At 35.1% G+C, this 18,393-nt stretch overlaps 2 protein-coding genes across 3 annotated transcripts; both read left to right on the plus strand.

The window, feature by feature from the left end:
• The first annotated feature begins 6,327 nt into the window (after nucleotides 1-6,327).
• LOC131648763 (uncharacterized) lies at nucleotides 6,328-6,771 on the plus strand. Its single transcript, XM_058918493.1, has one exon. The coding sequence runs from the start codon at nucleotides 6,328-6,330 to the stop codon at nucleotides 6,769-6,771; it is 444 nt and encodes a 147-aa protein (XP_058774476.1).
• Nucleotides 6,772-8,191: 1,420 nt separating this feature from the next.
• On the plus strand, nucleotides 8,192-10,866 carry LOC131643475 (FRIGIDA-like protein 4a). Of its 2 annotated transcripts, XM_058913697.1 has the most exons (4): nucleotides 8,192-9,189; nucleotides 9,352-9,527; nucleotides 10,091-10,114; nucleotides 10,208-10,866. In XM_058913697.1, exons 1-4 carry the CDS (start codon nucleotides 8,292-8,294, stop codon nucleotides 10,691-10,693), a joined length of 1,584 nt encoding a protein of 527 aa, XP_058769680.1. In that variant the 5' UTR covers nucleotides 8,192-8,291; the 3' UTR covers nucleotides 10,694-10,866. The 2 variants fall into 2 exon arrangements, with proteins under 2 accessions (XP_058769680.1, XP_058769681.1); XM_058913698.1 differs by lacking the exon at nucleotides 10,091-10,114 and having other exon boundaries at nucleotides 8,194-9,189.
• The last annotated feature ends 7,527 nt before the right edge of the window (nucleotides 10,867-18,393 follow it).

Here is an 18,393-nt window from a genome sequence, read left to right on the forward strand (position 1 = left end):
ATTAAGTTATTGTTGTTAATATGTTGAATTGTCCCGACTTATGGACATTATTAAGTTGCAGGTCCTATGACCAACGTTGTTAAGTTGTTTTGCAGTTGTCGGTCTTGTGACCAATGTTGATTAAGTTGTTTGTCGTTGTTGCATTTTGTCTTTGTTGTGTTGTGTTGATTAAGTTGATGCTGTGGTTGTTGTCTCATGCATAGCATTATTAAGTTGGCCTGGTGTTTACTGTGGAAATTGATAAACAACCGCTGGTCCTCCCAAAGTCCTAAACTAAGGGTTACTTGCAAGATCGACCAGTTGATCTTAAGACAAGTGCTAAGGTTTTGATATTGCACCAGTTATGTCGATGACGCTAGCCCAAGAAACAATTTTCTAAGACAAGAGGAACAAGTACAACGGCTTTCCACACGATGGATTAGGTTCGATCGATAGGTGACTTGTGACCGACAGAAACAAACCTAAACGTAATAACTTAACAAATCTGGGTGTTCACTGATCTTAACCTATTATGGTGACTCGTGACCGACAGAAGGTGGTGAACTCAGGTTTGTTCTACACGAATTAAGGATCGACTGACTCTTTTGTGAACTCGAGACTTGTAATCAAAAGAGTGTCAACGTACACGAAAACATAGAATGAATGTTGATTAATGAATAGAATACACGTAAAAACTTCAAAGTAAATAATTGCAACGTAAAGGTTTTGCATTGAAATAAAAGTGGTGATTCACGTACATCAAATGCTTAATCACTCTTTTTTTCCTGAAGTCGGAAATTAGGCAGAGTTTTGGCAAGCAGTTTGAGTATACCAGCGAACACCCCTAATTCTACATCAAAATGACTTATTTATAGTAATTTACAAAGATAACTGTCTAAAGCAATCTACGGATGAAATTGAAAATACAAACAACCGCTTCATGAGATCTTTCCATGTATTTGGAGCCTAGAACGTACGACTTCTCGAAGTAATTGTCTGTGATCTTGAAATTTGAAACTTCCCGCCTTTGGCTCTTTACGGATTAACCGCTCCTGGCTTCGACGCTTGCATTTGTCAAGGACATAAACATGATAATTTTTGCTAAGTATGGGAAGCCTCTATGGTCGACAAGACTACCTTCGACCATTACCTTTGATCCACATCATGGTTGATTCGACCTACATACTCCTTCGACGTATCTTTACTTCGACCTTTTCATGTACATTTCTCCACACAAGTCTTAATCTCCTAAAACGCCTTTATTTGTACGAACCTTCCCTTAACCCTTAAGGCTATCAGCTAGGAATATATGTCCCTCCATATTTTCAGACATTTCAGGGTAACACCTGGATTGACAATTTTTAAGTTGGAGCTAATGCTCACCACGTTGGCCTGGATTGACAAAATAAGATGAAGGTTTATGCCTTGTTGACGCCTCGATAACCTGGAGGATTTTTAAGTTGGGAGTTCTGCTCCAATGGTACCACATGCATGTGCATTTGTTGAGTCACATTCATTGGTGTGTATTTGAATTGGTGTGTATTTGAGTTGATGCGTATTTGAGTTGATGTGTTGTTGTTATGTTATGTTGATGATTAGGTTGTGAATAATATTGCTCTAAAATGTTGTGAGGCGTGATTTTTATATAATCTGAGTGCAATATATTATTTATCATAAAATCGTTTATATTGTTTGATATCTCACCCCTTCTGTTTGAATGTTACTCCTATGTTGGTAACGTGCAGGTAATCAGGAATGAAGGCTAGTTATCTTCATTAGTTCAAGTCGGTGTCGTTGCTCTGATACGTAACACTCAGGGGGATGAACGTCTGTTGTTTTGTTGTTGTTATTACTTCAATTGTTGAATATGAAGTTTATTTTGTTGTGTACTTGTTGTTTCTAAGTTGTTTTAGAAGAACAAAAAGATGTTATGACTATTAAGTTGAAATTTATGAATCCGCTATGTAGTATTAATGAAGTTGTCTTATTTTAAAAACTAAAAGTTGTTGCTATTTGTTCATCCAAATTTTAAAGAGTTATGTATCTGTTTAACATGCGATTAATTATGTGTTGATGTTTTTAAAGCTGAAAATTATAGCATCTCATTGTATGTTGTACTCTGATTTTATTAAATATACGTTGGGTAGAAATAGGGTGTTACAATAGTGGTATCAGAGCAGGTCGAGTCGTCCGACCAAGTTGTCTAATATTGTTTGTCCCTTAGTGCGCGACAAGTGTGTGAAACATTGTCGGTACTTGTTTGCTTTGTTTACAGGAGTTGGTTGAAGGTAAGTGGGGGAAAAACTTTGCTTCTCGGATATGTTTCAATTGCAAGTTTGCGAAGGTAATTGTTGTCTTGGTGTTTCGGAAACTGAATTTTGACAAAAGAATGTGCCTCTCAAGTTATAAGAAGTTTAGGAGTGAGGAGATATGTTAAGAGTTGTTTGAAATATGTTTAAGTTGAAGAAAAATGAGTTTTGGAGTGGAATTCCCGTAAGCAAAACGCAGGAAATTGCTGAAACTTCAAAAATTCATAACTTGAGTTCTGGACATCCGATTCGAGTCCTGTTTGAAGCATTGGAAAGCTAACGAGATGAACTTTATTTTAAAAATGGTTCCAGCATCTGTAATTGACTTATTTGTAACAGGATGATGTTGGAAAGAGGTGGAATTTGTGGTTACGTTTGTCCTTAGAACTGGACTTGTTCGTTGGTGCCGCATAAGACGTTAGCGTCAGAGTTGAGTGAATTGAGGAGTAATTAAAAGGTTTGTTGAAAAGAAATTTTAAGATCAAGTGTGCCATTTGAGAAGCTTTAGTGTTATCGTAAGGTGTGTCGTTGCATGACGTCGATGTTTGCATTTTCGGGTAACGTTGGAAATTTGTATCTTGTGTTTCGAATGTCAGATTGATGTTCTGTTTAAATCTTTGGGAAGATAAAAATATGTTTTTGGCGAATAGGTTGATGAAGGAGAAGGTCACCATTAAATTAATTATTTACAATGAATGAGATAAAAATATTTTATTGGCGAATATGTTGGAAATATATTTTTTAAATTATTTTTAATGATGTGGCAAACTTAGTTGGAACTTTTTTTATTTTTTAATTATTTTTAATGACGTGGCAGACTTAGTTAAATTTTTATTTATTTTAATTCCATGTAGCATATTTTATTATTATTTTATTTTTTGGTTGTTAAAATGTCTAATATTAAAGCTAAAAGTTTTATTTCTCATGGGTATTGAACACATGACCTACTAATTGCAAGGGTGTACCATCAATCATTAGACTATTTGCTTTTGTTGTCTTAATTCTTGCATTAAGTGTATATATTATACTCCCTCCGTTCCTTTTTAAGTGTCGTTTTAGAAGAATTTTTTTGTTCCTATTTAAGTGTCGTTTTATAATTTAATGTTATAATTTGTCAATTATACCCTTATTTTCTCAATAACTCCACCTCACATTTTTCAATTAGTTATTGGAAAAAGAGAGTGTATGAATGAATTTATTTGGAAAGAGAAAAATAAATAAGGGTATGATAGGAAAAATAGCTCTAATAATCCACTATCTTGGTGGAAGAGCTTTTTGCTAAAATGACACTTAAAAAGGAACGGAGGGAGTACTAATTTTTGAAAACATGTTTGCTAAGAGCATCTCCAATGGTGCTACTCATCTTTTGGTTTTTTGTGGGATCCATCAAGCCACCTTATCTTGAAGCAACTTATTTAATTTTTCACTCTAATAGTACAACTCTAAATAATCTATATTGGGTCCCACAACTTTATGTTATTTATTAATATTTTATTATATTTACTTCACCCATATTCAATTTTATCTCATATTGGGTCCCACAATACATATATTTTAAAGAGAAATAATCCAATGCAACGTTGCATTATGAAGCAATGGTTTTCCAGCTGACAATTTTTTTCCATTTTCCAATACTACTTTCACTCTCCATGGTGGCGAACTATTAGAAGGAACAGCCGTTGGAGATGGTCTAAATATTTATTACATGAATTGCATATTTAACATTAATATTTAAACTATTGTAACATAAATATTTAAAAAATATTAAATACCATTGATATTTAAAAATGTTAATATTTAAATAACTTTAAATATTTAAATTACTAATTAAAAATAACTTTAATAAATTAGTTTAAATTAATTTACTAAATTAGTTTATTACATTAGTTTAAAAGCTACATTATTTTTTTAAACATAGCCTATAAAACAAGACTAAATTAATTTGGTTCAGTATTTTTTAAATTAGTTTATAAAACATAGCTAAAAAACATGACTAAATTAATTTGGTTCAGTATTTTTAAATTAGTTTACGTAATTAAAAATAAACCAAATTAAAACTAAATTAAAACTAAATTAAACTAATTTAAATTAAAACTAAATTAATTTAGTTTATAATAATTTAACTTATATTAATTTAGTTTAATTTATATTAATTTAGTTTAATTTAATTTAATTTAGTTTAGTTTAATTTATTTTATATTTTATAATTTAATTAACTTTAATTTAATTTATATTTTATAATCTAATTAAGTTTTAACAATAATGTAGAAATGAAATTAACGTGACTGAATTTGGCTACCATATTTATTAATTACATTCATCACGTTATTTTATGAAGTTTAATAGTAATTAATTTGGTTCAGTATTTTTAGTTAACTAATATTAACTAATAACTATAATATAACTATTATATTTTAACTAATATATTTTAACTAATACAGTATATTTTATAATTTAATTAACTAATTTATTAATTAATAATGTTAATAATAATTAACTAATATATCCAAAAATAAATTAGCTAATAAAACATTATTAGTTAATAATAACAATAATAAAACATCTCACTGAACCTAAAGAAATAAAGGATGAAGTTTTAAAATTTTATAAGGATTTGGTGGGGACAGCTGCAACAAACCTCCTTCATGTGGATATTGAGGTTCTTAGACAAGGGGCTCAATTAAAGAAAGAGAGTAAGGGGGGCTGGTTCTCCCAATAACTGAACAGGAGGTGTGGAAAGCCCTTAAGGGCATTGGTGATACAAAAGCCTCGGGTTTAGATGATTATAATTTCAAATTTTTCAAACAAACTTGGTCTATTGTGAGAGGTGATTTTATGGCAGCAATACAAGATTTTTTTTGAGAACAAAAATATGTACCCTGCTGTGAATTATGCAGTGGTGACCTTGATTCCAAAAACCACAAATGCAAAATGTATGAAAGATCTTCGACCCATTGCATGTTGTAATACAGTATATAAAGTCATATCCAAACTATTGACTACTAGGCAGAGCAAGGTGATAAATGAGGTGATTGATGTCAGCCAATCAGCTTTTTAACTTGGGAGAATTATACATGATAACATCCTCATGGCTTACGAATTATTGAGAGGTTATAGCCGTAAACATATTTCCCCCCGCTGTGCCATTCAAATGGACATTCAAAAAGCGTATGATACGGTGGAATGGGGTGCACTAACCACCATACTAAGAGAACTGAACTTTCCTGGAAAATTCATTGACTGGGTTATGTTATGTGTTTGTACTGTGTCATACAGGTACTCTATCAATGGCAATGTTTCGGAGCTGCTCAAGGCTAAACGAGAACTGAGACAAGGAGATCCAATTTCCCCTTTGCTCTTTGTGTTAGTGATGGAATATCTACATAGGAGTTTAGCCAAGCTTCAACAGATACCAAATTTCAAATTTCACCCCCGTTGTAAGAAACTGAATATTACAAACATCAGCTTTGCTGATGACCTGATTGTGTTCACACGTGGAGATACATCGTCCGTTAATGCTATGATGAGAATTTTCAAAGATTTTACTCAAGCTACGGGTCTGCGAGCTCATCCTGCAAAATGTAGGATTTATTTTGGGGGTGTTCACCAAACGATTAAAGATGATATTGCAACCGGTTGCAGAGAAGGTGCTATTCCTTTTAGATACTTGGGTGTGCCATTATCTAGTAAAAAGCTAACCATCCAACAATGTTACACGCTAATTGAAAAGATTACTGCGCGGATTAACCACCGTTCAGCCCGACTCTTAAGTTATGCTGAGAGATGCCAACTCATTAAAAGTGTGCTTTTTGCTATTTCTGCTTTTTGGATGCAGGTACTTCCCTTTCCCCAAAAGATTATTCAGCATGTAGAAGCACTTTGCCGAAGCTATTTGTGGAGTGGAAAGGAGGGTATCAGTAGAAAGAGTCCAGTGGTATGGGAGAATATTTTCAAGCCCAAATCTGCAGGGGGCCTGCACCTAACAGACTTGCTGAACTAGAACAAAGCAACAATGGGGAAATTACTCTAGAACATACACATGAAAGCTGACCGACTTTGGATTCGATGGCTTGACACATTCTATTTCAAAGGTGATGATATTTTACAATGGCAAGCCACAACAAATAGTTCATGGATTTTGAAGAAAATTGTGAAGCATAAGGAAGCCTTGAGCACGAGTAAGCATTGGATGGAGGCGGTAACTACCGGCCATTACAAAACTGGAGCCATGTACAAGGATTTGAAGGGTGAAGTGGAACATGTCGGATGGAAGAAGATATTGGTTGATAACCATGCTAGACCACGATCATGTTTCACATTGTGGATGACGCTTATGAAACGATTTCCCACAAAGGAGAGATTACTTAGATTAGGCATCAATGTGGACTTGAAGTGCTGCTACTGTGATTACAACAAAAACATACAACACCTTTTCTTTGGCTGCAACTACACCAAAGATATCTGGCAGCAAATCCTTGGCTAACTTAAGGTGCACCACCAACCACTCACTTGGGACCAAGAGGTGGAATGGATTATCAAAGAGACAAAGCCAAAAGGGACGCATAGAATGATCTTGAAGCTAGCCTTTGCGGAAACCGTGTACGAGATTTGGCACGAAAGAAATAATAGGATATTCAATGGTAAAAATAGAGATATAGGAATTGTTGACAAAATTCTCTATAATGTTACAACTAGATGTAGTATGTATACAAAATTAAGCATACAAGTTAGTATGTATGCTTGATTAGACTTAAGTTCCCGGACCTTTAGGTCGGTTGTACTTATTGGTTTTTGGTAATAGAGTAATGCTTATTCTCAAAAAATAAAATAATAAACATATATTAAAACATAAGGACCTAAATAAATATTTAGTAAACATGTTTTCAGAAATTATTATAATATATACACTTAAGGTAAGAAATAAGATAATAAAAACAAATAGTCAAGTGGTTGGTGGTGCTCTTTTGCAATTACTAAGACCATCTTCAATGGTAGTTTCTTCTATTGAGTTCTCCACCTGTACCATTAATTTAATAATTAAATATTTAAAAAATTTGCCATGTCATAATAGAGTTGCATTGCAATGCAACAAGTAAAAGATTGTAGTACCCAATCAAATCAAGTTATGAGGTAAAGTTGTAGGACCCATATCAGATTTTAATAAAGTTAAAATTAAATAAATTCTTTTAATATGATGTGGCTTAGTGGGTCCTATAAAAAACTCAAATGTAAATTGCACCATTGGAAATGCTCTAAGTCACGTCTTCGATACCCATGAGAGATAACATTTTTAGCAAGTATTAACCTTTTAAATTAATATGGATATGAAAATTTTAAATTAAAATAATTTAATCTGTGTATCCTTAGAGTTGGTAAGAGTCGCATCAGTTTGGTCGTCATATATAGTAATATGTTTTAATAGGAAAAGTAGAATATATGTAGTATTATGATTCAAACCTAAACAAGAGTTAGAAATTAGAATATACTATTACTAGTATTGGTTTAAGTTAATATCAGAGAGAATGACACAAGAGAACAGCCATTTTAAGTGGAGTGATTGATTGATATAATAAAGTATGTTTTGTATGAAAAATCCAAATATCCAACGTTACTATTTGCAATGTCACACTAAAATCTAAACACTATAGTTTTTCCTTTATATTTTAAAAAAAAATTATAATAATCATAGTTTAATCCCATGTCACTAGATATTTCATAATAACGATTTTTAACTGTTACTTGTACTATCATCTTATTTTCCCTCCACTTCCAATCCTACGCACTCCCAGCGCATTCTAGTACCGCCCCTCAACTAACTTTATTAAGAAACAATTACACGTGTACCCCTAATCAAGAATCCACGTCATCACCTTCGTTGTCTCTCATTTCGCCATTACCTTTACTCTTTCACACTCTTTTCTTTCTTCTTTCTTCGTTCTTCTCTTTCTCTTCTATCTCTCTCTGATTTGAACTGAATTAGGGTTTTCTTCTTCTTCTTCTACCATGGGGTCTATCCCCGATCCCGGCGAGTTAACCGAGTTGGCTCAACCCAGCTTCGACGACTTCCAACGCCAAACCTCCCTCATGACCAGCTGCACCCTCCTCTGGAAGGAACTCTCCGACCACTTCTCCTCTCTCGAACAAGACCTTCTCACCAAATCCGAAGCGCTTAATCGCAAAATCTGTTCTCTCGATAACCAAACCAACGAGTCTCTTAATGTTCTCCGTCACCGTGAGTCCACTCTCGACGACGCGCTTCAGATCGCGCTTCGTGACATCGATAAGCGTACCGAAGCTGCTCTCGCTGCACTCTCCCGTGTAAAAGAGGACGTTGCTGAGGGTGATGGTGAGGTTGATAATGGTGAAGGATTGATGATGAAGTTGAAGTCATTTTGTTTGAACATGGACGCCTTAGGGTTTTGGGAGTTTTTGATAGGGAAGAAGAAGGAATTGGAAGGTTTGAGAGCTGAGATGCCGGATGCGTTGGAGGAGTGTATAGATCCGGCGAAGTTTGTGCTGGAAGCTATATCGGAGGTTTTTCCGGTTGATAAGAGAGGTGATAAAGGCGGAAATGATCTCGGTTGGGCTTGTGTTTTGGTGTTGGAGTCGCTGGTTCCGGTGATGGTGGACCCGGTGTTGAAATCGAGGATGTTGGTGACTCCGTCCGTGAAGGAGCTTGCGAAGGATGTTGCGGAGAAATGGAAGGTGAGCTTGGAAGAACGTGGTGGTGTGGAGAATGTGAAGACACCTGATGTTCACACGTTCTTGCAGCATCTTGTTACGTTTGGGATTGTTGACAGTGATGATTTGCAATTGTATCGCAAGCTTGTTATTGCTTCTGCTTGGAGGAAACACATGCCTAAGCTTGCACTTTCCCTTGGTCTCTCTAATCAAATGCCTGGTAAATCTAAATCCATTATCTTTACTCATTATTTATTATGGTGATGATTTGTTAACAACTTCATGTTACTAACTATATTTGTCTTTGTTAGTTTTTGTTTTGTTTCTTTGTTGTGGTTGTGTACTGAATTCCAATGTTGATATTTGTGTTTGTGTTTTTCAGATATGATTGAAGAGTTGATCAGCAAGGGACAACAGCTTGATGCTGTTCACTTCACATTTGAAGTGGGTCTTGTGGACAAGTTCCCACCTGTTCCACTTCTCAAATCTTTCTTGAAAGATGCTAAGAAAGTCGCTGCGTCTATTTTGGAAGATCCTAATAATGCAGGGCGTGCTTCGGTAATCTTCTCATCATTTTAATTTAGTAACTTATAAAAACTACTATAATCTATCACAACAACAACCAAGCCTTATCTCACTAAGTGGGGTCGGCTAAATGGATCAACTTTTGCCATAAATGTTCTATGTAGGACCATGCTTCTATCTAAATCGTTAATTTCGAGATCTTTCTTAATAATTTCTCTTATAGTATTTCTAAATATGTTAAATGTTATGGAGGCTAAACTGAGATGTCTTTTATGCTTGTCAATGAGTATCATGTCTTTCATTTCAATGCCGACTTCATATTAGGTATGCATGGTATTGCCATAAATGGTACATCGCCATAAATAGTATCACAGATTCTGTTATCTTGTGAAAGTGTGTTTGATTGAGTCCAGAAATTGTCTCCTTGGTTTACTTGTATAGAATAAGCAGCTCCGGAAGGTTTCACATATTGTGTATGAAATTAAGGAATTTAGTGTTGAAAGTAATTATTCTTTAGATTGCAATGTGTTTATAGTTTGTAAATACTGATTTTGTTTCTGGTTTATCTCATCTATTTGTGCTGCTTTTTTGATTAGTTGGGAGAAAAAAAGTCTGCAATGGTAACACAGTTTTCTATTACATTTTCTTGACTTATTACAAGCAGGTTTACACTAATTGAACTGATGTTATTTATGCTGAATGTAATTTCCCAGTATCTAGCTGCAAGAAAGGAGCAGTCTGCACTCAAGGCCGTGATTAAATGCATAGAAGAATACAAACTTGAGGCAGAATTTCCTGCCGAGAGTCTGAAGAAGCGACTTGAACAGTTGGAGAAGGTCAAGCCTGAGAAAAGGAAACAAGTTGTGGTCCCTGCCAATAAAAGAACAAGAGCAAGCAACAGCAATGGAGGCCATATGCCACCTGCCAAAGCTGGGCGTTTGACTAATGCATATGTATCATCTTTCCCTGCTGCTCCTACATTTGTTAGATCTCCTTCACACGGGCAATACCCAGCTGCTCTACCACCTTATCCTTCACCACCCCACATGTATGGCAGCAGAAGTCCATCCTATGCTTATTCACCAGAACCAGCACCAGCTATTGCAGCGTCTTATCCAACACCACCCATGAATTATCCTGCTTATGGTGGCTATGGAAATGTTTTGGCACCCACTTATCAGCAGGCTTACTACCGATAGAAATGACTACACTTGGAAGATGGTAACTACTGATATGATGACCTTGATCCCATTTACTTTCGCAATGTTGTTTGTAATCACTAACCGTTTAACGGTAGCAGTTCTGTGTGTTAATTATAACTACTGTTTCACTTCCTACTCTGCATGGGTGGGAGGAGAAGTTGTATTTCTAATGTTGATCCCATAGTAGCTGATTGTGGAAAGTAACTAGGACGGCCGAGAAACATCAGAAACTCTACTACCACTGATCGGTTTAGTTGTAGAAAGACTTACTTTTTTACTATGTTTACATAATATATGCTTATCATGGGGTCGGTTGAAGGGGAAAAGAAAAGAAAAAAAAGGTAATATGTTTCTTTGCTGCTGTTTACTATGTTATAAACTCTATGAAGGAAATAATCTTTATCTGTGAAGAATGTATTTTACTTTGACAATTGGTCTTAAAATTATAATCTCATAGTAGGGTTAGTCATCTTTGTATACATGCTCCCTTATGTTATGTGGCATTCTTTGAAGTGAGAAATGACACCAGTGGGGAAGAATATTGCCAGCTAAATCCAGTTTGTGGCTTTTCATAATAATGATGATGGCATGTGATCACAAACGTGGCCCTAGAAAAAAGTATTATTTACGTACGCCACTTAGCACACTGAGCCCACTAAAGGTCGCAAGAAAGCATGAAGATTGGAAGGAGGTTTGTAAGTGAAACCACGATGGGGGCAGGAAATCTTTTTCTCACGTGAAAATCTAGCTTCATAAAACATGAAATAATTCCCTTCCTCAACTCTACGATTTTTATCTTAACATCACAATAAAGTTTGATGACCCACTACTGAGTTTTAGACATTTACAATAATGTAGATATCAAAAGTCTCTATTATGTGGAGGGAAAATTGCTAGCTTGTTGCAGTGACACATTCCATTTGGAAGAACATGACGTTTGACGTAGCTTCTACTTCAGCGTGCATTAGCCAATGATATTTCTATCGTAATTTACAATCCAGCGAATTGAGAAAGATGGGAGCGAAGCTTTAAAACTCAGATTGTTTTCCAAACTCATCATTGGTATACAAAAATAGCTGATCATGATTAGTCAAGTAGATCATTATATGAGATAATCCTTCCTCACACATTTGTTCAGTTCACTTTGATCAACAGAACCACTTACTTGAAACCCTTCAAAATTGAAGCCAAATCAGAATCCAATACCTTTGATGGCTTGATATCGCGGTCGGACTACTCCGCATACTCAACCAAACTCAACCAAGCAAAAATATAGAAGCAAACTCGAATGTTCAAGATTGTCTATCATCAAGGCATACTCAACCAAACTCAACCAAGCAAAAATGTAGAAGCAAACTCGAATGTTCAAGATCGTCTATCATCAAGGCTAGGGTTGTTTGTGATACAGTTCGTGAAAAATTGAACTGAATCAAATCAAACTATTATAAAAATTTACTCGAATTGAACCGTACCGTTTCAATTTACTAAGAACCGACCCTAACCAAATTTTTTGGTTTCTGATACCAGCTGTAATATCCTATCAATATTCGTTTAGAATCATATAAGTAAAATATTAATAGCTAGTACGGAGTACATACAAAAGTCAGAAATAATGACATAAGTTCTATACATTTTAAAAATATTGTATACTGTTTTGAAATTCCGAACCATACTGAACCGTTAGAAGACAATTTTCTCAAATTGAACCATTTATTAAAGAACCAAACCGTTAAACTATTTTTCAATTTTTAAACTTGTTAAGTATTTTTCATTTTCAGATTTCAGTTCGATTTTAGAACTGTTTGTGCATTATGGTTTGGTTCACTAACCAAATTTAATAGTTCGGTTATTTTAACTTCAGTTAGGTTCAACAGTTCGGTTCAGTTCTTGGATTTTTTTTAACAACCCTAAGGCTAATGCTAATGGGTAGAGCTAGAAAAATGGATCAATTCGATATTACACTAAATGGTAGAGCTAGAAAAATAGATCAATTCGATATTACACTGGTTTATAAAGTGAAAATAATTTCCTGTCTTTTTAGTCTGGGAATTTCTTTTTCCACCTCTATAGATTCTCCATAACCCCTGACAAAAGAAATACTTACATAGGAACCCACCTATATCCATATTCTTAGAAACATTCTTGTTATTTTGAATCAAAATTTTAAATTTATTTTTTAATTAGAATTATGGGGTGGTGGTGATAATGAAGGAGAAAGATTTTTTTTTTTTAATTAATAAAAAAATTATGATTAGTTGTTTGTAAAATTATTTGTTATGTTTATTTCTATGCAAGTATTTTTGCCCCTATCAAAAAGTAAAAAATGTCTCTAGTTTTTAGAGATGTATCTGTGGACCCACCCTTTTCTGCAAAATAAGCACAATTGAGTGATCGTCCCTCATTTTGTCAAAATTTAATTTGAAGATGAATCACAATATGTGTTTTAGGGTGTGTCTGTAAATGTATTTCCGAATTAACCCTTATTTTTAAATTCAATGGGTTTTTTTGAGATGCATCTCCGAACGTGTTTAATTTATATAACACATGCAAACATACCTTATTCTCCTTCTTCATTTTCTCAAATTTTTACAAATCTCCATTGGAGCTCGTGATCAAATTTCTTCCAGTCCTTTTTTCAAGGATCAGCACTACCTCTACTTCAAGCTTTTCAATTCCAACTCACTCCACTAACTACATTCAACACTTTTCATCCATAACTATTTTTTGAGTAAGTTTCTCTTTTTTTTTTTTTTAGTTTTGATTACTGTATTAGGTAAAATAAGTTATGTTAAATGTATTAGGTAGTAGTCACATTCAAAATAGGTAGCTATCAGAGACATGCATCCTCAATTGGTTTTTTGTTAGGTTAGGGCAAGACTGGTATGCGTTTCTACTATTATTGAGAAACACAAGCTTATTCGGATATGCATATTTGAATTGTGTCCTGAGTGATTTTTGAAGATGCATATTGGAAAAGTGTCTTAGATGTAGATTAATGTCATTTTTTTATTTTGTACAGGATGCAGACTGGTGTCATTTTCTTGTTTATTTCAGGAAAAATGGCTGCAAATAACCCTGATAGATTAAGACTCTACCGTGAAACCCAGCACGCGTCCGTTTGCCGCCAAAATGAACATGGCAGGACTAGACGTGGAACCGTCCCTAAGCTTCATGACGAGGAACAATTGACTTCTAGGAGCCGCCTTTTTCAAGGCTCCACATCCCAGGGGCACATCTCACATGCTCATGAAGACCGGGATGCACTTGAAGCTCTCGAGTCTTATGCACAAGAAGCTCGTGTTTCACATGATGGTGTTCCTTTTTCAATCGTTGTGATATGCTTTAAAGAAAAATATTTAACAACAAATGTTCTAAATAAGCGTTGTAATATACACTAAGATTATTATAAATTATGTAGAATGCTTATTTCGCCAATGCTCACTAAACATTTAACCTTTTAGTCTGATCTAGAGTATTACAATATGATGATGTAGCAACCTGCCCTAAAAATATAAGCTTTTAGAGTCGCCACCTATTCTAAAGGGCGAATAGGAAACCCTACGTAGTTGAGAGATTGGGGTAAGATACTATATTCAGGTCGAGAGAAGGTGTTAGGCACCCTCAACCCTTTCCTATGGTTTGCATTTTAATGATCAGGGTTTGTGGCAAAAGATAAAGAAAGATGACAGACAGTAAATAGAGTTAAAGGCTAATTATTGAACATGATTAGAGTTTGGAAGAGGGGGACTCGCCTTGTTGCCAAGTGCCTACGTATCTCCTTATGGAGAATCAGAGTCAACGTAGTTCGGGGAAGGGTTGTACGCCTTAGGATTAGAATTGAAGGTGTTTGAAATTGTTTGTGCTTTGAAAAGCGTTTTTGAATTGTCTAATTGATAAGGATGAAAATCCCTAGTCGAATATTGTGGTTTTGAATGTTTTAGATTTGGGAAGTGTTTTTTTTTAGGATTGGGCGAACAACCCTGATTTTAATTTGTTACCATTAGCTGCGATAATCAATAGGTTTGATTACCATGGCTAACAGATTGAAGGGAGGATTGCTAACCACTATAATCGATAGATTGATTATCGCGAATAGAAAATGTGCGTATTTTAATTATCGTTACTCCTCATAACCGATAGATTCGATTATAAATAATAACGAATTTTGATAAAGGGGAGTGCTAATCATCGTAACCAATAGCTTTGGTTAAAACCATTTAGCAGAATAAATTATTTTAATTTATAGGATTTGATTAATTAAATTAATCAATTATTAATCATCGCGACCAATAAATTTAGTCAAAACTAATAATAATTTAAATCCTAATATTTGGCCAAGGGCCAATGGGATTGAGCGAACCCTAATGCATTAATAAGGGTTCCTAGGTTTTTTTGTAATTTATAATATTAATTAATTAAACAAATTAAGTCGAATTAATCGGGAAAATAGTCGGGAATAATTCTAAATAATTATATTTCTAATCCTATTTTATATTCTAACCCTAGTTATATCAATAATCCTAATTTAAACAATAAATAAAATAAAAAATATAAATAGAACCTGGCTTTGATTTTATGTGGTGAGCCTTGGGAGGAGTATGGTATGCCTGCAGTGCTTGGTACGTTAGATTGGATCATAGGAGATCCAATGGTGCATGGATGAGGGTGTATTGTGAGGCCTCATGAGTGCTGCGCGCTGGATTTGCAATTGGTTAATGTGGTAAAAATATTGGCCGTGGCCAGGATTCGAACACATGCTCTAGACGTCAAATACACCCTCCTCTTGCCAAACGCACCACAATTGTTAATTGATAATAAATCCAGTCAAATAACATTATATATGCAGACAAGGCTTTTAATGAGTCAGTCAAACCAACGCTCACGTGGATCCCATAATGCGTAATAGGCTAATCAGAACAAAGAGAGAGAAAGAGACTTTTTGACCATCCAATCAAATGGAGAGAGGATTTCAGCCTTGTTGACCCACCAAACACAGACGCACGCGTGGTAACGGAAGGGCTGTTCATCATCTTCCTCACATGGCCAGATAATTAGCTACGATTCTGCCTTCAATTAGCTGCGGAACTTCGCTGCAGCTTTCATAGCAAACGCTGCGTTCTCCAAAAAAACCTGCGAGGACGAAAGAAACAAACCGGAAAATCACCCAGATGTATTTATTAAGGTGTCACGAACCTGCTGGTGTTATTATTTGGATCTGTAACGGCGTGAACGATGAAGACCGAAGCAAGCTTTATCTTTGCCCTAACAATGGTGTCCTCTAATCCTGACGTCAAAACTCAAGAAGAATGGTTCAAATGCGTTCTAAGTGATCATATGAACTGTAATGCATGTTTAGAATTCATAAAAAACACCTTAATTGCCGAAAACGATTTTCAAATAAAAGAATAAACCGTGGGGGTGAATGCACATGGTCTGGTGCCTCTTAGCCTTGCTTCTCGACCTGGGATTGATTATTAACACCTCAGAAGTAAGAGTGGACACTCAACCATGCTTGAGAATTGCTGCAAATCAGAACTCGATGGTGCAAGTTTCTTTGGAACCTTTGAATTTCAAACCCTAGTCTTCTCACCTGTTTTTTCGTCCCCCCCTTTGCTGCTGACTCTTTTTAGAATATATATGTGTATTTTAGGGTTTCTATGGGCTTGGATCATGAGCTCTTGATCATTTAAAATTTTGGAGAAAATATATCACCCAATGTAACTCGGTGAACTGACTTTATTTGAAATGTTGCGGATAGCAAGAGTCGCCACCGACTTTTATTTTATCCAATTGGAAAGGCTAAAAGAATAGGAAAGACCTCTTGAAAAGATTTTGAGTTCGGGGGGTAAGTTATACAAAGGGAAGGTGTAAGGCACCCTTTGCATCCATGGTTATCCATGGGCTCTTAATTGCTTAGCTCACTTTGTTTGTTTTGAAATGTTTGAAAAGGAGGTGTGAAAAGTAAAACTTTGAAAAAAGAACTTTAGCTTGTAAATAAGCGTAGTCTTTTTAAATTTGATTTGAAAAGAGTGGGAAAAGAGTTTTGAATTTTAGAGCAAGCAATTAATAGCAACTGCCCTAAGTTTTAAAGTTTTGTTCTTTTAGTCTTTCGGGCGAAAGGGTCTATCCCTACCATGAGAAGGCAGGAAGTCTTTCAATTGGATGTTGAAAGGGTCATCGAGGTATCGTTCTCCATAAGACTGTCCCTTGCCATAAAGAGGGCAGGTAGTCTAAGGGAAGAATATAATAGTCATTTAAGGCATCATGCGAGGATACCTTAGCAATAGGACAATCATCTTATTTTTCCGAGGCAACATCGAGGGAGGCAACCTTGCTTTAGGTATCCTCGGAGCCGAGGGACTTTGACTATTTAGTATACTTAGAGGCAACAGGTTTATAAGGCAACAGGCGATAAAGGCAACAAAGGCAACAAGAGGGATTACCCTAAAGGTGTGTGTGTGGCACAACCACGTGGTTAACTTCAATGACATTTATCTTATAAGTTAGTGATCTAAGTTCAGTTAATAATCTTGCACTCCCTAGAGTTACTAACCACGCAGTTTTAAAATCGCAGAAATTAAAGGCAGGAAAATAAAAATCCTACGCTATTACAATAAACACCTGCAGGGATGGGGGAAACTTAAAAGCAGAAAATAAGACGGATCAATAATTAATATAAACATCCTTGAGTGCCTTGATCTTCCTTGAATCTTTGGTTGACTCTGATCATCTGAGAAGAGAATTTAGACAGAAAATGAATGAATAAAAGTTAGTGTAAGAGGGATTCATTGACTATTTGAGGCAACCCTATTTTAGGCAAAGGCAAAATAATTAAAATGATATTTAAAAAAGAAAAGCAGTAGAAACTTAGCTTTTTTTTTATTGATGGCGCGTAGTCGAAAAAACCTTTGATTAACCCTGAAAATGTTTAGAATGAAAAAGAAAGGTTAGTGTATTAAAGTCCCCAACGACTACCAGGGTACTAAGTTAATGGACAACATCTACCTAACAGTGATTAATGATCATGAAGAAATCAGGGTTTAAGGCATAAAATAAATTTAATTAGCCCAAGAAATAATTATCAACTAAAAAACTTTAATTAGATTATTATTGTAAAGAAAATTTGATATTACGAAAAAAAACAAGTTTTTGATTAAGTAATATAAACGATTATAAAATTATTATGTGATAAAATAGTTTTATTCTAAAAAAATAAGAAAAAGAGTTTATGTAAATAAAAATAAAAAGTAATTGAAAAAAAAATCACTTAGCTGATCTAGTATGGTTTAATCTTGAGGGTCCATGGTGGAAGCTCGCTCCATGGCCTTTGGATTTGCTGATCGCTGAATCCAGTGGATGAAATCTGAGGGTGTACGATGGACTCTCATGGACTGCACGCGCTGGATCTTGTGAATAAGGCATTGTAAAATGAAAGTATAAGGCATTGTAAAATGAAAGTCTTTGGTGGGTCTCGAACCTCCCCACTGTTGGTCATCATCCACGCGCGCCAACCAGTTGTGCTATTAGTGCTAGATGATATTGAAACGAAACAGAAGTAACATATAAAAAAAACTGAATTTTAAATAAATCAAAATGCGCCCAGCACTTTCATCTTCTTCGTGACTTTATCTGCAACATACAAAAGCTTTAGGCAACGGTTTTGTTGCGCGGTCTTAGCCTTGCAATACTACAAATAA

This window comes from Vicia villosa, linkage group LG1 (assembly GCF_029867415.1).
Source record: "Vicia villosa cultivar HV-30 ecotype Madison, WI linkage group LG1, Vvil1.0, whole genome shotgun sequence".
NCBI classification, from domain to species: domain Eukaryota; kingdom Viridiplantae; phylum Streptophyta; class Magnoliopsida; order Fabales; family Fabaceae; genus Vicia; species Vicia villosa.

Excerpts from the sequence above, each read along its gene's own strand:
- LOC131643475 (XM_058913697.1), top strand. The coding sequence starts at position 8,292 with ATGGGGTCTATCCCCGATCCCGGCGAGTTAACCGAGTTGGCTCAACCC. Across the intron at positions 9,190-9,351 it reads TCTCTCTAATCAAATGCCTG|ATATGATTGAAGAGTTGATC; the intron begins GTAAATCTAAAT and ends TGTGTTTTTCAG. Across the intron at positions 9,528-10,090 it reads ATAATGCAGGGCGTGCTTCG|TTGGGAGAAAAAAAGTCTGC; the intron begins GTAATCTTCTCA and ends TTTTTTGATTAG.
- LOC131648763 (XM_058918493.1), top strand. The coding sequence starts at position 6,328 with ATGAAAGCTGACCGACTTTGGATTCGATGGCTTGACACATTCTATTTC.